This window comes from Polypterus senegalus, chromosome 6, assembly GCF_016835505.1.
Source record: "Polypterus senegalus isolate Bchr_013 chromosome 6, ASM1683550v1, whole genome shotgun sequence".
Classification (NCBI taxonomy): domain Eukaryota; kingdom Metazoa; phylum Chordata; class Cladistia; order Polypteriformes; family Polypteridae; genus Polypterus; species Polypterus senegalus.
Genome location: NC_053159.1, coordinates 134,399,024 through 134,419,635, shown reverse-complemented (window position 1 = coordinate 134,419,635; position 20,612 = coordinate 134,399,024). Strand labels below are relative to the sequence as shown.

Below are 20,612 nucleotides of genomic sequence, written 5' to 3'. Positions count from 1 at the left end.
GTGGGCACCACCTGGAAGATGGCAGAATGCCACAGATGATATAGTGCCCAAGTAAACTGTCTTCAATAAATTAAACGGGAGAATATCTGTTCATGTGTTTTGGTCAGGATCACTGGATCGGCCCATTGCACTGTGCAGTCTTTTCCCATCAGCGATGTGACTGTGTCTCCTCACACCAGGACAATTCTGTTTCAGACATAAGAAAAACATGGCAACTCCACACAGATGGCAAATGAGTCCATTAAAGAGAGGTGGCACTACAGCCTCGTGTGCTGCAAGTAAAAATGACCAGCACTGAGGTCAGGTAACCAAAATAAGTAACTTAAGGGAGGCTTCAACAAACTGATTTTCCTGTTCGCTTAAAAAAACTAGTAGGCATAAATGTGCCAAATCCTGTTCTCTGTCTCTGTTCAGCGCATTCCTCATGGGTAAAGGCTTTAAAGTGTGAAGAACTGAAGTTACTTACATTATGGCAAACCACCGTAAACTGATAAAACTAAATCTGAGATTTATGAGATAAATGCGCAGGCACAAAGGAGACCGCACTCGTGCATTTCCATCACACCCGTCTCTACTCGTGTTATTCAAGTAAATCGAGTTTTAGGTCTACAAAGCAGACACAGAATGCTTTACCCACTTGAAGCAACCAACCACTTTATTTCCCAGTTAAGGTTTAAATTTCATTTTTATAAGACCATATATACATAAACATCTCTCCTCAATAGTATATGCCACCCCTCAAAATGGAATAAATACAATCCTCCAAAAGTTATTTTAACTGACAATGAAAATAAATTAGTGAATGACCAGAAGTCCAGTTACAACTAATGCCCTCCAACTACAGGCCAAGTGTGGTTAGAGAAGGGGCACCGAGTGATAAAGAGGTGAAGCTACCGTTGTGGAGGCATCCACTCCATCATCCTCCGGGGCAGCATCGCAGCTCACAGCAGGTCTGGCAGGATCAGTCCTGGGGGCTTTGGTTCTACGCAGTTAATCCAAAAGTTGGCACAGCTGGCATGGTACTGGTGACCTCCATAAAGCAGCTTAAAGTTGTCCGTTTCTGAGTTGAAGGCCTTGGATTAAAAGCAAAGCAAGATGCTGTTTACAGAAATGCATGTTTGTTGAGGTACAATGTGTCAAATAAACAAGGATATTACTAAATGGGTTTCTGTTCTGGGCACCTGTTGAGTGGTCACACCGTTTCACGCCATCAAGTTCTAAATGATTCAGACAATCACAAGGTGCGCTGACGGATAATGTGGGGCTTGCTCAAGGATAGGGAAAGGCTCCCTGTGCCAGCCTAAGACCTGCTATGTCACCAGGCTCGTGTGTGCAAAATGAGGTCTAAACACAACACAATCAAAAATCCAGTTATTACAAAAAAAGTGTCTTTGGGATTTTAATAACATAATTGCTATGCTTGCTGGGAAAGGCTGCAGCTCTGCCAGAACCCTGCTCGGCATGAAGTGGCTTTAGAAAATGGATGAGTAACTGTCCTGTGTGCACCAAACATGCAGGTGTAAAGCTTTTTAGTCATCCCGTGCAAACTGTAGTTTTTAGAACTGGAAATCACAAAGCTAAATTATGTCTGGCTAAAGAAACATTACAATGCCATTTAGTCACATCGTCATTCTAGACCTGGGCACAACATGACCAAGAGACCACCTACTGTACGTCTGTTTAAACGTCGAACTATAAAGAGGATGGCCATGTAATCAGATGTACCAGTGAAGAGTGTCAGGCTGAAACAAAACAAAAAAATACTATGTAATATGTGAACTTTAGATTTAGTTTTTTACAGTGGTGTGAAAAACTATTTGCCCCCTTCCTGATTTCTTATTCTTTTGCATGTTTGTCACACAAAATGTTTTTGATCATCAAACACATTTAACCATTAGTCAAATATAACACAAGTAAACACAAAATGCAGTTTTTAAATGATAGTTTTTATTATTTAGGGAGAAAAAATCCAAACCTACATGGCCCTGTGTGAAAAGTAATTGCCCCCTTGTTAAAAAATAACCTAACTGTGGTGTATCACAACTGAGTTCAATTTCCGTAGCCATCCCCAGGCCTGATTACTGCCACACCTGTTTCAATCAAGAAATCACTTCAATAGGAGCTGCCTGACACAGAGAAGTAGACCAAAAGTACCTCAAAAGCTAGACATCATGCCAAGATCCAAAGAAATTCAGGAACGAATGAGAACAGAAGTAATTGAGATCTATCAGTCTGGTAAAGGTTATAAAGCCATTTCTAAAGCTTTGGGACTCCAGCGAACCACAGTGAGAGCCATTATCCACAAATGGCAAAAACATGGAACAGTTGTGAACCTTCCCAGGAATGGCCGGCCAACCAAAACTACCCCAAGAGCGCAAAGACGACTCATCCGAGAGGTCACAAAAGACCCCAGGACAACATCTAAAGAACTGCAGGCCTCACTTGCCTCCATTAAGGTCAGTGTTCACGACTCCACCATAAGAAAGAGACTGGGCAAAAACGGCCTGCATGGCAGATTTCCAAGACGCAAACCACTGTTAAGCAAAAAGAACATTAGGGCTCGTCTCAATTTTGCTAAGAAACATCTCAATGATTGCCAAGACTTTTGGGAAAATACCTTGTGGACTGATGAGACAAAAGTTGAACTTTTTGGAAGGCAAATGTCCTGTTACATCTGGCGTAAAAGGAACACAGCATTTCAGAAAAAGAACATCATACCAACAGTAAAATATGGTGGTGGTAGTGTGATGGTCTGGGATTGTTTTGCTGCTTCAGGACCTGGAAGGCTTGCTGTGATAGATGGATCCATGAATTCTACTGTCTACCAAAAAATCCTGAAGGAGAATGTCCGGCTATCTGTTCGTCAACTCAAGCTGAAGCGATCTTGGGTGCTGCAACAGGACAATGACCCAAAACACACCAGCAAATCCACCTCTGAATGGCTGAAGAAAAACAAAATGAAGACTTTGGAGTGGCCTAGTCAAAGTCCTGACCTGAATCCAATTGAGATGCTATGGCATGACCTTAAAAAGGCGGTTCATGCTAGAAAACCCTCAAATAAAGCTGAATTACAACAATTCTGCAAAGCTGAGTGGGCCAAAATTCCTCCAGAGCGCTGTAAAAGACTCATTGCAAGTTATCGCAAACGCTTGATTGCAGTTATTGCTGCTAAGGGTGGCCCAACCAGTTATTAGGTTCAGGGGGCAATTACTTTTTCACACAGGGCCATGTAGGTTTGGATTTTTTTTTCTCCCTAAATAATAAAAACCATCATTTAAAAACTGCATTTTGTTTTTACTTGTGTTATATTTGACTAATGGCTAAATGTGTTTGATGATCAGAAACATTTTGTGTGACAAACATGAAAAAGAATAAGAAATCAGGAAGGGGGCAAATAGTTTTTCACACCACTGTATATTCATGCAATAGTCATGCCAGCTCTGTTAAGGTTCTACTTGTGAATGAAAGGATTTTGCTACAAATTCCCCTTTTGGTTTTTAGATGCCCCAAATCTCTCATAATGGATGACATGCTTCCCTGCCAGCATGTTCATCTAATGGCACACAATGGGTATTTCAGAGCTCCCAGCTGACCTGGCACTGCGGCTCTGGATGGTAGAAGACTACAAGGAAGACTTGGGAACTCCATGAACAGAATGGTTCAGTTGGCACACTGAACTTCACGCTCCATGAAGGGGCTCGCCATTCTGCTTCATTGTGAGTCTCCGTGTTAACACATTGAGCAAAAATGGCAATCATGTCAACAAGTTAAGCTTCCGCTCGTTGCATAAAAGAACCACTTGTGCTGTAGAAATTGAGCCTGCAGGCTACTCCTGACATTTCCCTTTTCTATGCCTGATGTGTGGCTCGTCTTTCGAAGTCGAACATGATGGCTAACTGTCACGCAGTCACAACCCCATCACTCGTCTGCAACACTGCCACGTCCACAGCCCTCTGCGAGAGTGACACGCTCCTTGAATACGCCAGCGGGCACACACTTCGCATGCCTCCCCCTTGATGGTGTGAATTGTGCCGAGGGATGATCAAGACAAATTATTTTAATTCATTGAGAGTTCTTTAATTGGGGTATCATTTCATCAGACTGTAAAAAAAAATACAATTAACTGTGATTAAACGCAGCAAAGGGAATGAATCGCCAGTTCATGTTTTGTGCCTGTTTCACTGCTCTAATGTATATAAATAAGGGGTGCAAAGCAACCCAGTCAATAACGTCTAGTATGTCTAATGACAAAAGAAAAAGTGAATTGAGTACAATGTTCATGTTAATCAATTACACTGCACAATCTGTTTTTGGCTTTGAAGGTCACCCATACACACGTGGCCTTGCTCTATACATGGACTTAGTAGGTGTAAACAGAGCAGCGCGTATTAAAAACAACACAGATATGCCCTCTTAAAAACTAAGAAAACCTTAAAGAACTCAGAATAAAAGGCAGGCTGCCAGTATTTGGAGGTGACACACTTGTGCCCCGTGTGGCTCTCTACCCAAGCGTACTGGTACTGAGCATATGAGCTTTTAGAGTAGACAGTCTCGGGCGTATTAACAAGAAATGGATGAGCACCACAATGCAACACAATGTTTAAGTAAGTGGACTACTGGCTGCTTAAGGCCACCATATTACCTGACCTTTCAACTGAACTTCACTCATTGCCTTCACTTACAGAATCTTTGCGAGTCGGAGACATACCAAGAGAATCATCCGAAGTAGTCCGCAGCTCACTGGGATCAAATAAAAATGGGTCTGATTTTGTCTTTAGTCGTACGGGATGTGCTGTGTGTGCATGAGAGATACAATGCAGCGAGGAGGAACACAAGTGTACTGGAACTCAGACAGATGAGCTTCTTTTCCGTTTGTGAGGTCTCATATTTTACATACCATGACAGAATGGAAAAAGGAAAAAAGATCCAAGACTGCCGCTGAACTTGCCATACCTGTAAATCTTTCATAACGGCAGCAGGTCTGTCTGGCAGCAAGCTACGGACTGCCATGAAATGGGGGGAGCACGGCTGAGCTGGAAAGTCGCCACTCGGCCGCTGTAAGTGACAAGCCCAGCAATTTTCAGTCATCAAAAGAGGCAGAGTGGTGGCTCTGAGGTTAGGGACCTGCACTGGCAACCGGTTCGAATCCTGTAAATGCCAAAAAAGGGACTCTGCTCTGTTGGGCCCTTGAGCAAGGCCCTTAACCTGCAATTGCTGAGTGCTTTGAGTAGTGAGAAAAGCGCTATATAAATGCAAAGAATTCTTATTAAAACTGACACAGTCTGGCAGTGAGATCAGAGTCTGACACACCCTATGACTAGAAGTCACATAATGAGACGTTTCTTAACAAGGGGTGTCTTACTGCACCATTAAGCTGATGCTAAGAGTGACATTTTCTTTTGGAATCTGCTGCTGCTGTCCCTTAACACGAGGATTAAAGAGGTGTCAACGTCAGTAAAGATGGCCATCAAGAGGCTAAAAAACAAGCAATCTGAGACACAGCAGGAAGTTTGGGTTCGCCAAAATCAATCCTCATTAAAAAGCATGAATGGCCTGGTAAATCAAGGACGACGACTGAAATGGCCAACAGAAGAGTACTTTCATTTGGAACACCCCCTCATATGTGGGTGTAGCCATGACAGAGAAGATTACAGAAGACTAAATTTAGAGGGTCTGCCACAAGATGCAAACCACTGGTAAGTTAGTAAATGGCAGCTTAGACACACATCAACAAAGTGGAATATTATCAAGTGGAAAGATGAGATACAGAGAAGGATGTGGAGGAAGAAGGGGCCACCTCGTGCTCCTAAAAACACCCTCCACCTCCTCTGTAGGCTTAGGCACGCATTGTCTGCCACCATTGTTGGGGAATAAAGTCAAAAGTAATGCAATAAAGTATTTTATTGAATTAAAAATACCTATGTTCCTTTAAAAAAAGAAGCTTACTGCTGCCATTCAAAAGACACTGTCTAGTGCTGGTGACAGCCGAGGAGGAGGTTAAGCACTTGCATATAGGGAGAAGAATAAAAGTCAGATGTATGAATTTAATCTGACCAGTTTAGTGGCAACTCAGGGTGTAAATGAAGAAGTAAATGTGATGGATGGCAGGCCAGTCCTTTGCAGGGCTTAATCCCACAGCCAATCAGAAAAGAGCATGCAGAGGGCAGTCCATGTGACAGACGCCTACTTATACCAATCAAGTGTCAGTTTAGTTTTCACCCGGCTAGCGTCTATAGATTTAATGAAACCGTGTGATCGGGTAGTGCAGCGGCCAGCGTTCACGTTTGGGGGGTCGCGTTGGGGATGGTAAAAGGTGATGAGTGTTATTTATTTCACCACACATGAAGGACTTAGACGTATTTATTTATAAAACTGAAAAAACATCTGCCTGAGCTTCTGGTCAGTTTCATGGAAGTTCAAAATGGGCACAGGATTCAGTACCAAATGCTGGGTAGTGGAAAGTGCAGAAAAAAGTAACACATTGTTTGCAATACCTTCCATTTTAAATATAAGGGTCTTTTTTGTAAGTGTTGAGTAATGTAACCAAGTTAGTTGTACAAGCTGCATTCTCCACAATCCCTTGTGTGTTTACTGATGATAAAAGCAGCAGGATGCGTTCGGAGGTCCACACACACACACACACACACAGATCTATCTTACCTGCTTGGATTCACTAGAATGGGCTCAAGACTTGCAGGGTGGCATGTTGAACTGCAGCAGGACAGGATGTGATGCTGTTAATCTGTGGTATAAGCTCATATCACGCATTTCATTTCAATACCAGTATGCTTAAGTAGAAAGCCACATTGGTGACAATGGTGTCATGTCAAAATGCGTATGGACTGCACTGTACTTACAAGAACACCTGAACCTGCCCGGGCCACGTAAAAGCTTCTCCAAACCTTCATGAACACTTCAAAAGTAATGGGCACCAGAGCAGATCAGTGACATGAAGACACCACAGCTAGTCTTTGGTTCCCCCTCTCCATGGCACCAGCAAGACTTCACAGATAATGACGTGTATGAGGAGCCAATTACAGTGATGCCTCTTCATGCCAACAAATCAGGTTCAAGATAAAATGATGACTATGAGGACCACGTGCAGAACAGCTTTTAGGCTTTAATGTTTCATATTGTTTAATGCTACTTCCCCCATTTTTGGTGACAGTGCATAAAGGCACAAAGCGCTGCTTGTTGACTTCCTTTGACTAAGGTGTTGGATTTGGCCAAAGCTGCACACGCACACACACTTCTACTTCTACAGTATGATATTTTGTCATAGGCACTATTTAAGGTGCTTCTTTTTCATAAACCAGCGTCTTATGTAGAATTTCCATCACGGGGACTCAGGCCATTTGTATTTCCTGCTACTTTTTTTTTTGGCTCCTACTCCAGGGTACGTACTTTCCGTTCAACGAGGAACGATCATAGGTGGGACTCGGGCGATGAACTGAGCTGACTAGCTGATTACAAGCCCTGCCGCCATCTTACAAATCTGTCAGTAGTTTGGACTTGAGAGAGTAATCAGTAAAGATGGAGGGCCGCACTTCACACCGCATCGCTGGCACACCACAGCATTCACAACATCGAAGCAATAATCTCCCCCATAAAGTCGCAATCTCTTTGAAGCCATAAGGTGTGCCGAGTCCACCATCAACTCCCCAGCTCACCACACTTCACAACACATCACTCTTCTTTGCACATCGCATATTTTGAATAAAGGTTACAGTTCCTGTGGTGCGATGGGAACACAACATAAGTAAGCGATCACAAGTGGGACAGAACCGACATCGTCCAGGGACTCATTAGTTTCTAAAACAAAGTTCCAGCGGCAGAAAAACTTCTTATGATTTCACATTTTAGAGAACGCACACACAGAAGAGTAGCATTTTTCTTGTATGGTGAGGCTACATGACCAGCAGTTAACCACCCTATCAAAAAATCAACAACACTTCAGAAAAAATGTTAGATTTCATTTTTTCAGGCTTAAATCCGTAATTTGGGTATTTCTAATTAAGAACAAAATATAAAATAATCCTTCAAAGGAAAAAAAAATCATCCTGATTTGTTAGTTTACAAAAGTAAAGGTCTCCACCACCTTCAAAGTGACGACTGAAGCAGCAGAAGCAGCAGACCCCTCGACTATCTCGATGCTGGACTGTAAAGGTTTCTGTGCAAGCCACAAATATGCAGGTGACACAGAATTTCAGTAAAAATGCAAAAGCAACACTGGAGAAAAAAAAAAACAGAAGGAAGCAGAACGACGGGCACTCCAGGCTATAGAACGAGGGCCTCTGCTCTTCTGGCATTCCCACCCTGTGGAGATTCACAAATCTGAACATGAGGATTATTTGTTACTAGTTGAGGTCGGGGTGAGGCTTTACAATTAACCTAATGCAGGACCCCTATGTGCTGTTATGGATTGTGAGTGATCCAGCATTCTGGGCTCAAATCCTGAACCCTGTCATTGCTCATGTGGATGTTTCATGATCTGCGTGTGTCTTTATGGAGTTTCCTGCCACGTCCCTAATGACATGCAGGTCGATCTGATTAGCCATCAATAGCCAATGGCCCTGTGTGCGTGTGGATGTGCAATGGGCTGACGTCCCGTTCGGGGGCCGTTTACTGCCTTGTACTAACTTGGCTGTGGTCTTTGACCTCCTGAGGTGCCTCAGTAATTGTTCTCAAAGATCTACCATGTGAATGGCAGTCAAGTCAGTTGACCATCAAAAGAACACAATTTGATAGTTAAAAAAAAAAAATTCAAGTGTGTGTGTGAGATGCGCCTTACAATTCACAACATGCATTTCCAGGACTTATATAGTGCCTATAAAAAGTATTTGACATTTTTCACATTTCATTCTTATACAACACTGAATTACAGTGGATTTAATGAAGCTTTTATTTGATTTTGACCAACAGAAGACGACTCTTCAATGTCAAAGTGAAAACAGATCTCTGCTAGGTGGTCTAAATAAATTACAACCATACAGCACAAAGTAACTGATCACACACAGTAAGTATTCACCTCTTGTACTCGGTACTCAGCAGACACCCTTTTGACAGCCATCACAGCCTTGAGTCTCTTTGCACATCGGGACACTGCAATGTTTCCTCACTCTTCTGTATAAAACTGCTCAGGCTCTGTTAGGCAGCATGGGGATCCCGAGTGATCGGTCTTTATCATACCCAGCCCGAAATTCTCAATGACTTGGCCACTCCAGGACTTCAGCTTTGTTGTTGTGTAGAGCCTTTCTTGTGTATATTGGCTTCATGCTCGGAGTTGTTGTCCTGCTGGAATCTTCTCCAAAGGTGCAGGTTTCTCGCAGATGAAACTGGCTTTCCCTTCAGCATTTCTCTGTATGTTGCCGCATTAATTTTTACCCTTCACCCTCACAACTGTCCAGAGCCTGCTGCAGAGAAGCATCTCCACATCATGATGCTGTCTCTGTTTTTCATCATGTGCAGTATTTGGCTTACACCAAGCAGATCATTCTGTCTGATGGCCAAAATGCACAAACTTTGGTCTAATCAGACATTACAATCTTCTTCCAGCTGAATACAGTCTTTCACATATGCCATCTGGCAAACTCTGCCCAAGAGGTCATGTGTTTTTATAAATAGTGGCTTTCTCTTTGTCCCTCTCCCATAAAGCTGTAACTGGTGAAACATGCAGGCTACCGTTATTGTCTGCCCAGCTTTTCCAACCTCATCCACTGTTGTTTGTAACTTCTTCAGTGTTTTCATAGGTCTCTTGGTGGTCTCTCTTACTAGTCTTCTTCTTGCATGATCACTCACAGGCTGCCATAGGCAGATTTCCAGCTGTGGCATATTCCTTCCATTCATTAATGGTTAACTGAACTCGACTCCAAGGGATATTTTCTTGTCTCATTCCTCTGGCTCGTGCTTTTCAATTCCCTTGTCACCGAGATACCTGGAGTGTTCTTTTGTCTTCATTGTGTAGGTCAGACCACCAAACTCATTCACCACAAGCACAACCTTCCAGATAAGGTGCATTTCTGAAACAAGCAAGTGAAGCCCCAGACAGGGAACCTTCTTTGAGCTAATTTGGGACTTCTGAAATAAGCTGGCTACACCAGTGATGATTTAGGCATGTCATATTAAAGGCTGTGAATACTTATGTGATCAGTCATTTTGTGTTTTATATTTATAATTAATTTAGACCACATGGTGGAGATCTGATTTCACTTTGACATTAAAGTCATTTCTGTTATTCAATAGCAAAAAAGTCAAATTAAATCCACTGTGATTCAGTGTTGTGTAACAAAGAATGTGAAACCTTCCCATGGGCCCTTTATTTATTATATACTACTACTAGTATCTTAACAGCTTCCAAAAAGACCCGTCTGGGGTCAGTTACATTGAAACACTATATGAAGTGGGGCCAGCAGAACGCTGGTGAAATATTTTAAAAAGCTCATTCTCCTGTTCATCATTTAACAGGCTAACTGATGTCAAGCATTAGCAATCGGCACCGTCTTCGGCTGCTTCAGTCAGTAAGTATCCTTTTGACAGGTTAACACCTGGCTTGAATCCTCCAGAGCCCTCATTTATAAAAGCCGAATGAGACAGAGAGAAAGAGAGAGAGAGAGAGAGAGAGATGCCATTTGTTAAGTTGTGTTAGCAACTGAGTGTCATGATCAGAACATGAATGTCTACCTAAAGTTCAACTTCTGGTTCAGTGCAAAATATGAAAAGCTAAAGAACAAGGCATTCTGAGGCAAATTAAATATTCTGGTCAAATCTCTTGCACTAATCTGTATTTCCCAAAACAACATCTTCTAATATTGAGCTATTCCACCTGCCTCAATATGGTAAATCAAACCAGATATTTTGATTCAATATTTTGAATGTGCATAATTTCACTATCAATTAGTTAACTGGTTGGTGAGGATGAGCAATAATGGTTAGAAGCACAGGAGAACTCAGTGAAACATAGCCTACAAATGTCATGCCTCTCTTCTCATTCACCTTCCAAGTAAAAAAGTCCCAGCACCCCAATGATTTTATTGCAGGAGGGATATTAGGAACTCCTACTTTTTTAGTTTTCTGCGGTTTAGATTTTTCTTGCATCTGCAAAATAAAAATGTTCAAAAACCCCAAAAAGAAATGGTCAAAGACAGGACGAAATATTACTTGAATTATGATTTAATCACACTCAATTTGTTGAATAGCTTCCTTGCAGCAATCAACTGTGATGAGGGCAATTGAGCCACCTATAGGGTACAGCAATCCGCTCTGCAAACATGCTGACCAAATCACAAAAATATCTATTTGGCTTGGCTGGAACTGGCAGAAAACCTCTGCTCCTTGCTTGTGAATGCTGCTCCCAGTTTTAATAGGCACATTTAATAATGCCTGCCCAGCATAAAGCAGCAGAGAAGCAGCACTGGCAGCTCTGGAAAACACTTTCAAAAATAAAAATTCTATTTAACATGTGGGGGAAGACCCAACAACTCCTGGATATGATCAGTAGCATGGGGTTAGGGTGTAGTTATCAACTATGCTGATATGTATTGCATGCCTACGGTCTTACCCTTTGAGCTACATCCTTTGTATTAAAATGTGCTAAACACATTAATGTTGTGATCAGTCTGCCATGTGGCATTTGTGCTTACTTTATCAAGTTCCTATTACTGGCAAATATACTACAATTTGTGTGATTTTTTTTTCCCCACAAGCCAGGCCACATCGGACATCAGACAATTGTGTTTTGTTTTTTTTTTTAACATTAACACACTTGTTCATGAAGCATTTCCCTATCAGCAGTAACTGAACTGCTTGGGTGTCTGTGGGAAAGCATCAGGAAAAAAAAAACACCTGGTACAATGGCGCAACTACACAGACCATGTTAGAAGTCAAAGAGTTTAAAAAAAAGAAATTGTAGCTTCACAACTCTGTATTTGCCAGGTCTCACTACTTGTGACTGTTTTTGCTCCCAAAATTGAGGCTGAAACTGAAAGGAAAACAATCTGCTACCATGTTAGAAATCAGGAAAAAAATGCTGAAAGTTGTGTAATACTTTTTTTTTTTTTAAAAACAGTTCCAGGAATTTTTGGTTCCCCCCCCTAGTATATAGTAATACAAAACAAGTATAAATATTATCGGTAAGCAAAACCTAATAACCATGACAAAAAAAATTGTTAAATCAAACACATGCACTGACTCTCATAACAACATACTGTACTTGTAATAATAACTGGATAATAAGATTAGGAGTTTTCATTTTAATTGGGGATATAAACTAGAATGGAAAATACAAATAAATGTAACTGAAAAGTCAAATAAAGTAAAAACAGAACAATGCAATTAGTAATTCTTGTCTCTACCCTCTTTGTAGTTATACTTACTTTACTCCTTGAATCAACATTTAGAAGACAGACCCCACATGCAAGTTCCTTAGCATTCTTGATGCCGTGCCGAAGAATACATGAAGAGAAATCCAAGGAATTTTCATCCGGCTGTGAGAGAAACACACAGCATATAAGAACACAGTAAGTCTGACAAAGAACATTAGACCTGTCAGGCCATCAGGTTGATGGGTCAGCTATTAGCCAGGTGGTCTCCAGTATCTCAAACTAGAAACTTTTAAAAGTATTTGCTTCAAGGACTTCACTTGAGAGTTTCTTCCACATTTTAATGTCCGTGTGTGTGTGAAGAGGTGCTTCCTGGCTTTGCTGTAATTTCTACTGGTGTCCTCAAGTATGTGATTCACTGTTTAACCGACAGAATACAGATGGGTCCATTTTACTGATACCTTTCAGAATTTTGAACACCCAAATTAAGTGAACCTTCTCTGCACGAGGCTAAAGAGATTTCGTTCCCTTGGCCTGTTGGAGTAAGACATGCCCTTTAGTCCCAGGATGCACTTGGCTGCTCTTCTTTGCACAGCTCTTAAGGGCTTGTTTTTTTGTAATGAGGTGAGCAGAGGTGAACGCAGATGTGGGTTTAACACACAGGGTCAACAGATTTTATAATACTCCTTAAATTTACCTTTTTAACTGTTACTGTACAGTGACAGAACGAAAAGGTCATGTCAAGGTAAACTACATTTTCAGATGTTGATTCCTATAGGCCAGGTTCACTCATCTTAAATGTTTAATTAATATGCTTTTTATCTTAATGTAGCACTATGTGAATTTTACAAATATTTTTTTCAGTGTTAAAGATTGTCTCTTGAATTATTTTTTTGTCTGTAATGTATTCGCTGTTTCATCAATTTAAGCGTCATCTGTGAATTTCAGAAATTATCAACTATATTATAATCAATGTAACTAATAAAAATTAAAAACGTCCAATATCCCTAAGGGTCTGCACTGATGATTCATCAGGAGGAATGTTCTCCCCTGATTAGCAGTTCTCATCTAAATTCAATTACAGTGTTTACCTGGATCTTAAAATAAGGTCTCATGCCTGAAGCTACCATTCATTTCAGTAGATCCACTTAAGTTTAATCACCAGGGGCTGAAACTTAATCTGACAGTTTAGGGAGCAAGACAGGAACCCCTGACGTGATGCAAGTATATCTGCAAAACAGGTCCGTCATTTTGTTATGAGACAGCTGGTTTTTATTTCCTACACTGGATCACATATTTCTCCTACAACTAACTTTTTAACTTCTCTCTTCATGTTGTTTCACTAACTTCACCTGCTCTGGCTTTGTTTTCTCCTTCGTAGGTAACCCGCTTTATCCTTTTCATTGACACACCTGAATAAATCTTTATAGAGCCTAAAACATTGCATCTCTTAACTGGTTTTCTTTCCAGCATTGAAATAACCTTTCATTTTTTTTCCTATATTAAACCTGATCTGCCAACAGTCAATGCTAATGGAATTTTTTTTAAGCCGTGAAAAGGTCACCTGCATCTTATGTGTTTGTTCTTTACTGGATTGTGAACCTAAAACAACATGCACTGTAACTGTTAGATTACCAGTAGTAGTTACACACAGTGCTCTAATTACTCATAAACTACTCACATCTTCCTCAGTAAACAAATAATATTAGATACACTGCATTCTTGCTTGGATGTGTACATCCCTCAAAAAAAAAAAAAAAGCCAGCTGAATCCATAATACTTACGCAGGAGATAATCAAATTTATTTGAATAAGTTATAAGAAACAACCTATAAATCCAGTTAATCAAGCCTTTGATGAACCAAATAGCCAATAATAACTGGTAGGGAAAATTTAGAGTTAAGTATAAAGACAAACATGTGTCATCTGAATCTAGAATCTTGAAAGTTAAATACTTTCTCTTTGAGAGCCTGAAGCAGTACTACCTAAAATGTGCATTGGCAAATCCAGTCCTGGTGGGCTACAGTGGCACTGGCCTTGCCTTCTGGACAATCCTCCATTGAAGTGCCTGTTTAGTGGGATTTATTCCTTTGCTTTTCTTTTGGTATTCTACCAGCTGTTCTTAGGTTTTAGGGTCACTCTTTCTAATGTGGCTATGAGAGTGAGGGTGCTGCCATGACAGACTGGCAGCCTCTGCAGTTTGGTTTCCTGTCTTGCTTTCAGTGCTGCAAAACTGCCTCATGCAACCTTAAACAGGAGGAGTGAGTTATAAACAAATATGAAAATGTGTGCCTGGCATAATATAAAGGTGCTTTCTGGGACTTAGTAAACCATTTTCAGAGTTTAAGTGTTTTACATTTTTTCAAATTGGCTCAAAAAGTCAGTTATCACATTTTTGTTAATAAATGTTTTTTTTATCAATTTTTATCAATCATATTCATTCAAAGCATTCACACTAGTGTGTTGTGTACCTCCTGACACTGATACAATCCTTAATATAATTAAATTCAACAAGATTATTTGAGAAACAAGTTTGGAAAGTGGGATGTTAATGAGAAATTTGAATTGAAACATTAGTAGTATGTACAAAAAGAAAATTAAAGTCTGTGTACGTTTTACTTCCACATCCTAAAGACAAGCAAGAATGATCATGTGCAAAAGTTAGTACACCCCATATATTTTTTTAACATATGTGGATATATTCAGATTGGATCTTCATTTAAATTGTCTCCTTTAATAAAATGTGATTAAAAACCAATGACAGTTTGACGTGCAATAATTTTAAAAATATGCCATTTCTGTCTCCTTTTAGCTCTAACATGCTGTATCACAACCTCACGTAGGTGTTTCTTCTGTCTACCAGACTCTGACATCAACTGAGATAAAGTTTTCCCCACTTCTCCATGCCAAATTCTTTTGACATATGAAGGGTATCTTGCATGTACTGCCAGTTTCAAATCCCCCTGCAGCATCTTGATGGGATTCAGGCTTTGGCTTGGCCATTCCTGAACCCTCCTTTTCGAATCTTTTATTAAATGTTACTTAGAAGCAACAAAAACAGGTCACTAATTTAGAAAACGGTTAGAATGAAAACCTGCAGCCACTGGTGTCCTCCAGGACCGGAGTTGGGGACCCCTGGCCTAGGTGTTCATGGGCAAATTTTAGTCCTGCACTAATGCTCTTTCTTTACAGCAAAGGTTTCCTCCTGGCACACCTGTTACATGGATCTAATATGTGCAGATATTTCCTAAATTTAGACTCATGCACCTTGACATTAACAATGGCAACAGCTACCTGTAGGGCCTATAATGAAATTCTGGGCTTCTCAAAGACCTCTTTCAGCATCTTGTATTCTGTTCTTGGGTTGATTTATTGGGGTGGTCTGGCCTGGACAAGGCAGTGGAATAGTTGATTTCCAAGTATTTGGTGATCTTTTTAAATCCCTTCCCAGGCTCATAGGCAACTATAATCACCCTTATGAAAGCCTCAAGGAGCTCTTTCGATCTTAGCATGTTGATAACACATAACGATGAAGAGCAAATCAAGCTAAATGTCTAAAGTTTAAATATGACACCATTAGACAGGATCTTATCTAATGATGTTATGTTCATCTGCACCTGATCTAGTACAACTGAATTTAGTTTTAGATATATCCATCCATAATCCAACCTGCTGTATCCTAACTACAGGGTCACAGGGGTCTGCTGAAGCCAATCCCAGCCAACACAGGGCGCAAGGCAGGAATGATGTACTGATATGTATAGAGGTGCACTTGCTTTTTCTACATACATGTTTATGTTTTTTTAAATTACACCATGGACAGCAAAATGTGGCATGATGTTTGCTATATCACCTTTATCAAAAGATACAGTATATACGAAGATCAAATCTTAATATATCAATGTATGTTAAAAAAGAAAAAAATATTTCATGTGGTATACATACTTTTTCTGGGGTTACTTGGCAAATTTAAATGGACCCTGTTTGAGTGAATATGGTTGTGTTGCAAGAGTGTCCCGTGATAGACTGACACTCTGCCCAGGGTTGGGTCCTACCTTATGTCTGGTAATGCCAGGATAGCTGTTCTCCTAGATCCTGCCTTAGAAAGGATGAGTAATTAAATGTACACAGCTAGAATTAGTAAATAAGTGATAACAAATTTGCAGATAAAATGTAATTTTTCTTTTCTTCTCATGTGTCCACTTCAGGTGAAGAGTTCTGCAAAACAATAAGCATGCTTACCGATACATTAGCAATGGACATGAACCCCATTAGGTTGTTCCAAACTCGGTTGATATCCTTCAGAAGCTGCTGAAGCTTCTCACTGCAAACTGCTGTTGCCTTGATGCCCAGTTCCACACGTTTTGAGACTCTGTAAACTTCCACAACACCTGAACATAACATATGAAATCTGAAGAATGTAAATCTCACAAAACCACAGCATTGTGAGGAAATAATAAAAGACCCAAAGGCATATCAGAGTTCACCTTACCCTGAAGATATTCCATTCCCTGGGCAGACTGAATAACTTCGGTGCACACAGAAGAGCTGCTGATTCCATTCAGTGTATCATTGGCTTTATCAATGACCTGCCAAAAAAAAACCTTCTTCTTTACTCAACTACTGTGCTTTATGCAAAAAACGAACACATGAACTAATGGTCAAGAATTTAACAAAGAAAGAAAACGTTTATATGGGGATCCTCATCTTTAGTACATTTAATTCATCATATCATATTATATGTAAACACAAGTTTCTTTAATTTAATATATCAGCAGTAAACAAAACATACCAAAAAATGTATCAATTAAAAATTATGATAAAGAATGCTCGTAGCTTTCAAAGCTTTGTTTCTTTGAACACACTGTATGTTTAGATCATATTTTAGAAAATCCACAGGAACAAGGTACATAAAATGTGTGAAGATTAGAGGCACTGCAAGTGCTCTAACCTGTGCTGAAAAATCTAGAGAATGTCATCTGTAAATCAGTATTATTAAGAGGCTACGCTCTGATCACCAGAAGTACCCCCTTAAACAAACCCCTAATTTGTACATCTCTGATATCTTTGTAATGCTGAAAATGTTGTATGATTTGGTATTTGGTTTAAGAATAATATTAATATTTTCTTTTAATAAACACATTAAAAAGGTTCAATAAAGTGTCTTTCAATATATTTTGTGTAATGGATGATTGTATACAAGAATCTGTTGTACCCAAACATTTATTATAAAATTGCACCATTCTGACTTGACTCACTTTTAAGGCACTCTCCAGACATCTTTGCCATTCAAAGGCATAGCGCTCGCTCTCCTGAAGGGAAGGAAAAATTAGCATAGTTATCTGTTGTAAGAACACAACTTTAGCTACTTCAGCAGAAAGGAAGCAGTTGTACCTCAACTTCCCCAGTGAGATCTTTGTATTTGTCACGGATGATGGGCAGAGCAGGCTTCTCACTCAATGTATTGGAGCGATCACGAAATTGCTGCTCTGGTGCCGTGTTTGAAGCCGATCGGTTAATCTCTTTATCTCCAAGGCTCAAACTTCTTTTGTGAGACCCTACCGCATACAGCCAAGAAAAACAGTGGAAGAAAATTTTAGAAACAAAAAAATATTCACATAACTACAGGTGATTGTTCACTTTATCTATTTGAGAAGGAGCTAAGAACTTTCCATACAAGAAGCAAAAACTGAAGTGAACATGACAAGTGTAGCTATGAAAAGTACTGATGATCTCAACTTTGACCCTCTAAAGCTTCATCTTGTGTACTTTCAGTGCCATACAATTTCTGCATGTTAAGCTGTATCACATATGGATGGTGCTTTGCGTGCTTGAGGATTATTTTAATCAGCACTGATAAACTGCCCACTGAATAAGCCAAATGCAGATAAAAGCTCTAGATCAATGCCTTTTGGGTAAGTGTTAAAAATGTACATTCAAGATGTCCAGAAAGCATCCAGATTATGGACTGGCAGTGATGTGACATTACTGCAATGACAAAAACTGGAAGACAAAAGGATCAGTAGAACAAAGCAGAAAATAAGCACACTTAAATTAGAGTATAAAACAAAAAATATGGACAGTTTGATTTGAAACATAATTTGATAAAGGCACAATAAGGTGCTAAAAGCAAATGTTGTGGGCCTCTTGGTTCTGTTACAAGGTTCAAATATAAACAAGGAACCACAATTTGGCAGGGGTCCATTGTTTAATTCCCTCTGCCTTAAAGCTCTGTGTTGAATTAACAGCCTACTGGATGTTGGGTTAACTGGTTAATTAAAACTGGCCCAGTATGAGAGTGTGCCTATGTGCCTGTGGCTATAATATATCTTGGATTGGAATTATATCCCATCTAGAGTCACTTACTGTCTTCTGTCTGATGCTATCTAGACAAACTCTGGCTTTCCATAGTCCTGTAATGTGAAAGGCAGATGAAGAAACTAATGGTTGAACATTTGCTTTTTGCACGTTTAAACTTCCAATCAAATGAACAGTATGATGCAGATGGTTAATCTGAACTTGTAAGACTTCTCCAGTGGTTTTTGCTGCAGCACTTGAGAGCACAAACATCTGCAATTCGGCTATGATTTTTTACTGACCACATTTTTTATTGAGACTTTCCAGCACATCCCCACAAATGACACCAGCTGCTTTTTATAGTAATTTTGCACAGTATACCAACAGAAAACATGAGAGGGTGTCAGGCTTCTTTGGTCATCTGTATAGCAGTTTGCCTTTTAAAGCTGTTCTTTCACATTTGTTACCAATGTTGCCATTGGGGTAAATTGTGTCTTTAAATGTTTCACAACAGGGTTTAGTGGTTGTACACATATCCTCCTCTGCTCTCCACACGTATTAATTTTCCAAATGCTCTTATTCTTATATACTGTAGCATTCTGTAGAAATCAAGGTTAGTATAGGTGGGCTGTCTCTTTACTAACCGTTTATCAACAGGCACACTCATAAACCCACATCAGGCCAATTTACAGTTGTTAATAAATTTAATCTGAATGTCTCTGGGATGTAAGAAGAAATTGGGGTACAAGCAAAAACTTAGGTCTGCGGGCCGGGTTTTCTGAACTCTGGAGCTAGGAGGCAGCCACGCTAACCAATATGTCATAGTATCAGCCTGCTCTATGTTTTGCTTTTCCAGAAAATAAAAAGGGCTTTGTCCATTTTTTTTTAACCATTCAGCATTTATGTTGATATTATGGCACATGGTTGTGGTGTGCTGTTCTTACTTCATAGGTCATGTGAGAGCATGCCTTGCTTCAACAGTTAGTTCTGTGGCGGTACTGCGGTCTCTGGGAATTGTAGAAAACAGGGCAATTTTGGTCAGTCAGATGCTGTTAGTATGATGTTAGTCTGTTCTTCCCGTGCCTTGAGTAACAAAGCTGAACTGGGAAAGCTGTCCTGTTATGGATGGCACATTTGTATGTGGGATCATTCTATTTTTCTAATATTGATGTCATGTGTTCTGACTTAAGTTTACTGTTTAAACCATCAGCTATCCTGTTCTGCAAGAGAGTTAAATATCCCACTATCACACGATGACTTATGTAGAATATACATGTGTGACACTTGAGGACTGGATCTTCTGCCTTTTCGGTGGTTTGTCTATTTGTCACTGGACTGAATTTTACACTATTCAGCATGAAGTGCCACTTTGTATGCTGCAAACAGCACTATGTAATTTATGTGCATTAATTTCATGGTTGGTTCCCGTCCTTTTTTTTATTATTATTTTAGAGACCACGGTGATGTCTGCATTTTGGATCAGATCAAATTGTCAATAAATCAAATCAGTGTTGTCTCTGCAGAAATACTATAGGCAGTATTTTATTCAAAATGCATTTAATTTACCCTCATAATATACCATCCTATTACTGCACAATGTTAAAGAGAGACATGCTATCTTCAAATTGCATCCCTTGAAATAATGTTCTCTCTTCACTTCTGAGGGCCTAATGTGTTTTGAAAAGGCTTGGCAGTCAGGCTTTGGCAATGGCCGTTAAGTTTTAGTCACTGCAAGCATCCACCTCAAACTCCTGCCAAGCCACACGTTTTACATGACGTAATGACAATGAATTTGTGAAACTGCAGCAGCATTAGAAAACAATTACTAAACACAAATGTTAGGCCATTCTTAGTGTGAATTTACAAGCTATTTGGGTAAGAAAGCATGTGTCATGCTTATATTTTGGGGTTTGTTATGTGGAATATTATTCTCTTGGAGAAGGCGGTCCAATCCTTACTAATATCTTACATCTCATGCTGCTTCTTTGAATTTAACACT

The 20,612-nt window shown here is 39.9% G+C and overlaps 1 protein-coding gene across 7 annotated transcripts in view; it reads right to left on the bottom strand.

The window, feature by feature from the left end:
* Positions 1–628: 628 nt before the first annotated feature.
* The window catches only part of synrg (synergin, gamma), a 100,633-nt gene continuing 80,649 nt past the window's right edge, over positions 629–20,612 (bottom strand). For 5 of the 7 annotated variants that reach the window (XM_039757263.1, XM_039757262.1, XM_039757266.1 and 2 more), the window contains 7 exons: positions 17,711–17,874; positions 17,575–17,628; positions 16,809–16,905; positions 16,559–16,707; positions 12,372–12,482; positions 11,059–11,094; positions 629–1,073 (listed from right to left, as the gene is read on the bottom strand). In XM_039757263.1, the coding sequence (XP_039613197.1) occupies positions 942–1,073; positions 11,059–11,094; positions 12,372–12,482; positions 16,559–16,707; positions 16,809–16,905; positions 17,575–17,628; positions 17,711–17,874 (743 nt within the window). In that variant the 3' untranslated portion in view covers positions 629–941. The remainder of the gene's footprint in view (positions 1,074–11,058; positions 11,095–12,371; positions 12,483–16,558; positions 16,708–16,808; positions 16,906–17,574; positions 17,629–17,710; positions 17,875–20,612) is intronic. The other 2 variants (XM_039757264.1, XM_039757268.1) reach the window with 1 other exon arrangement.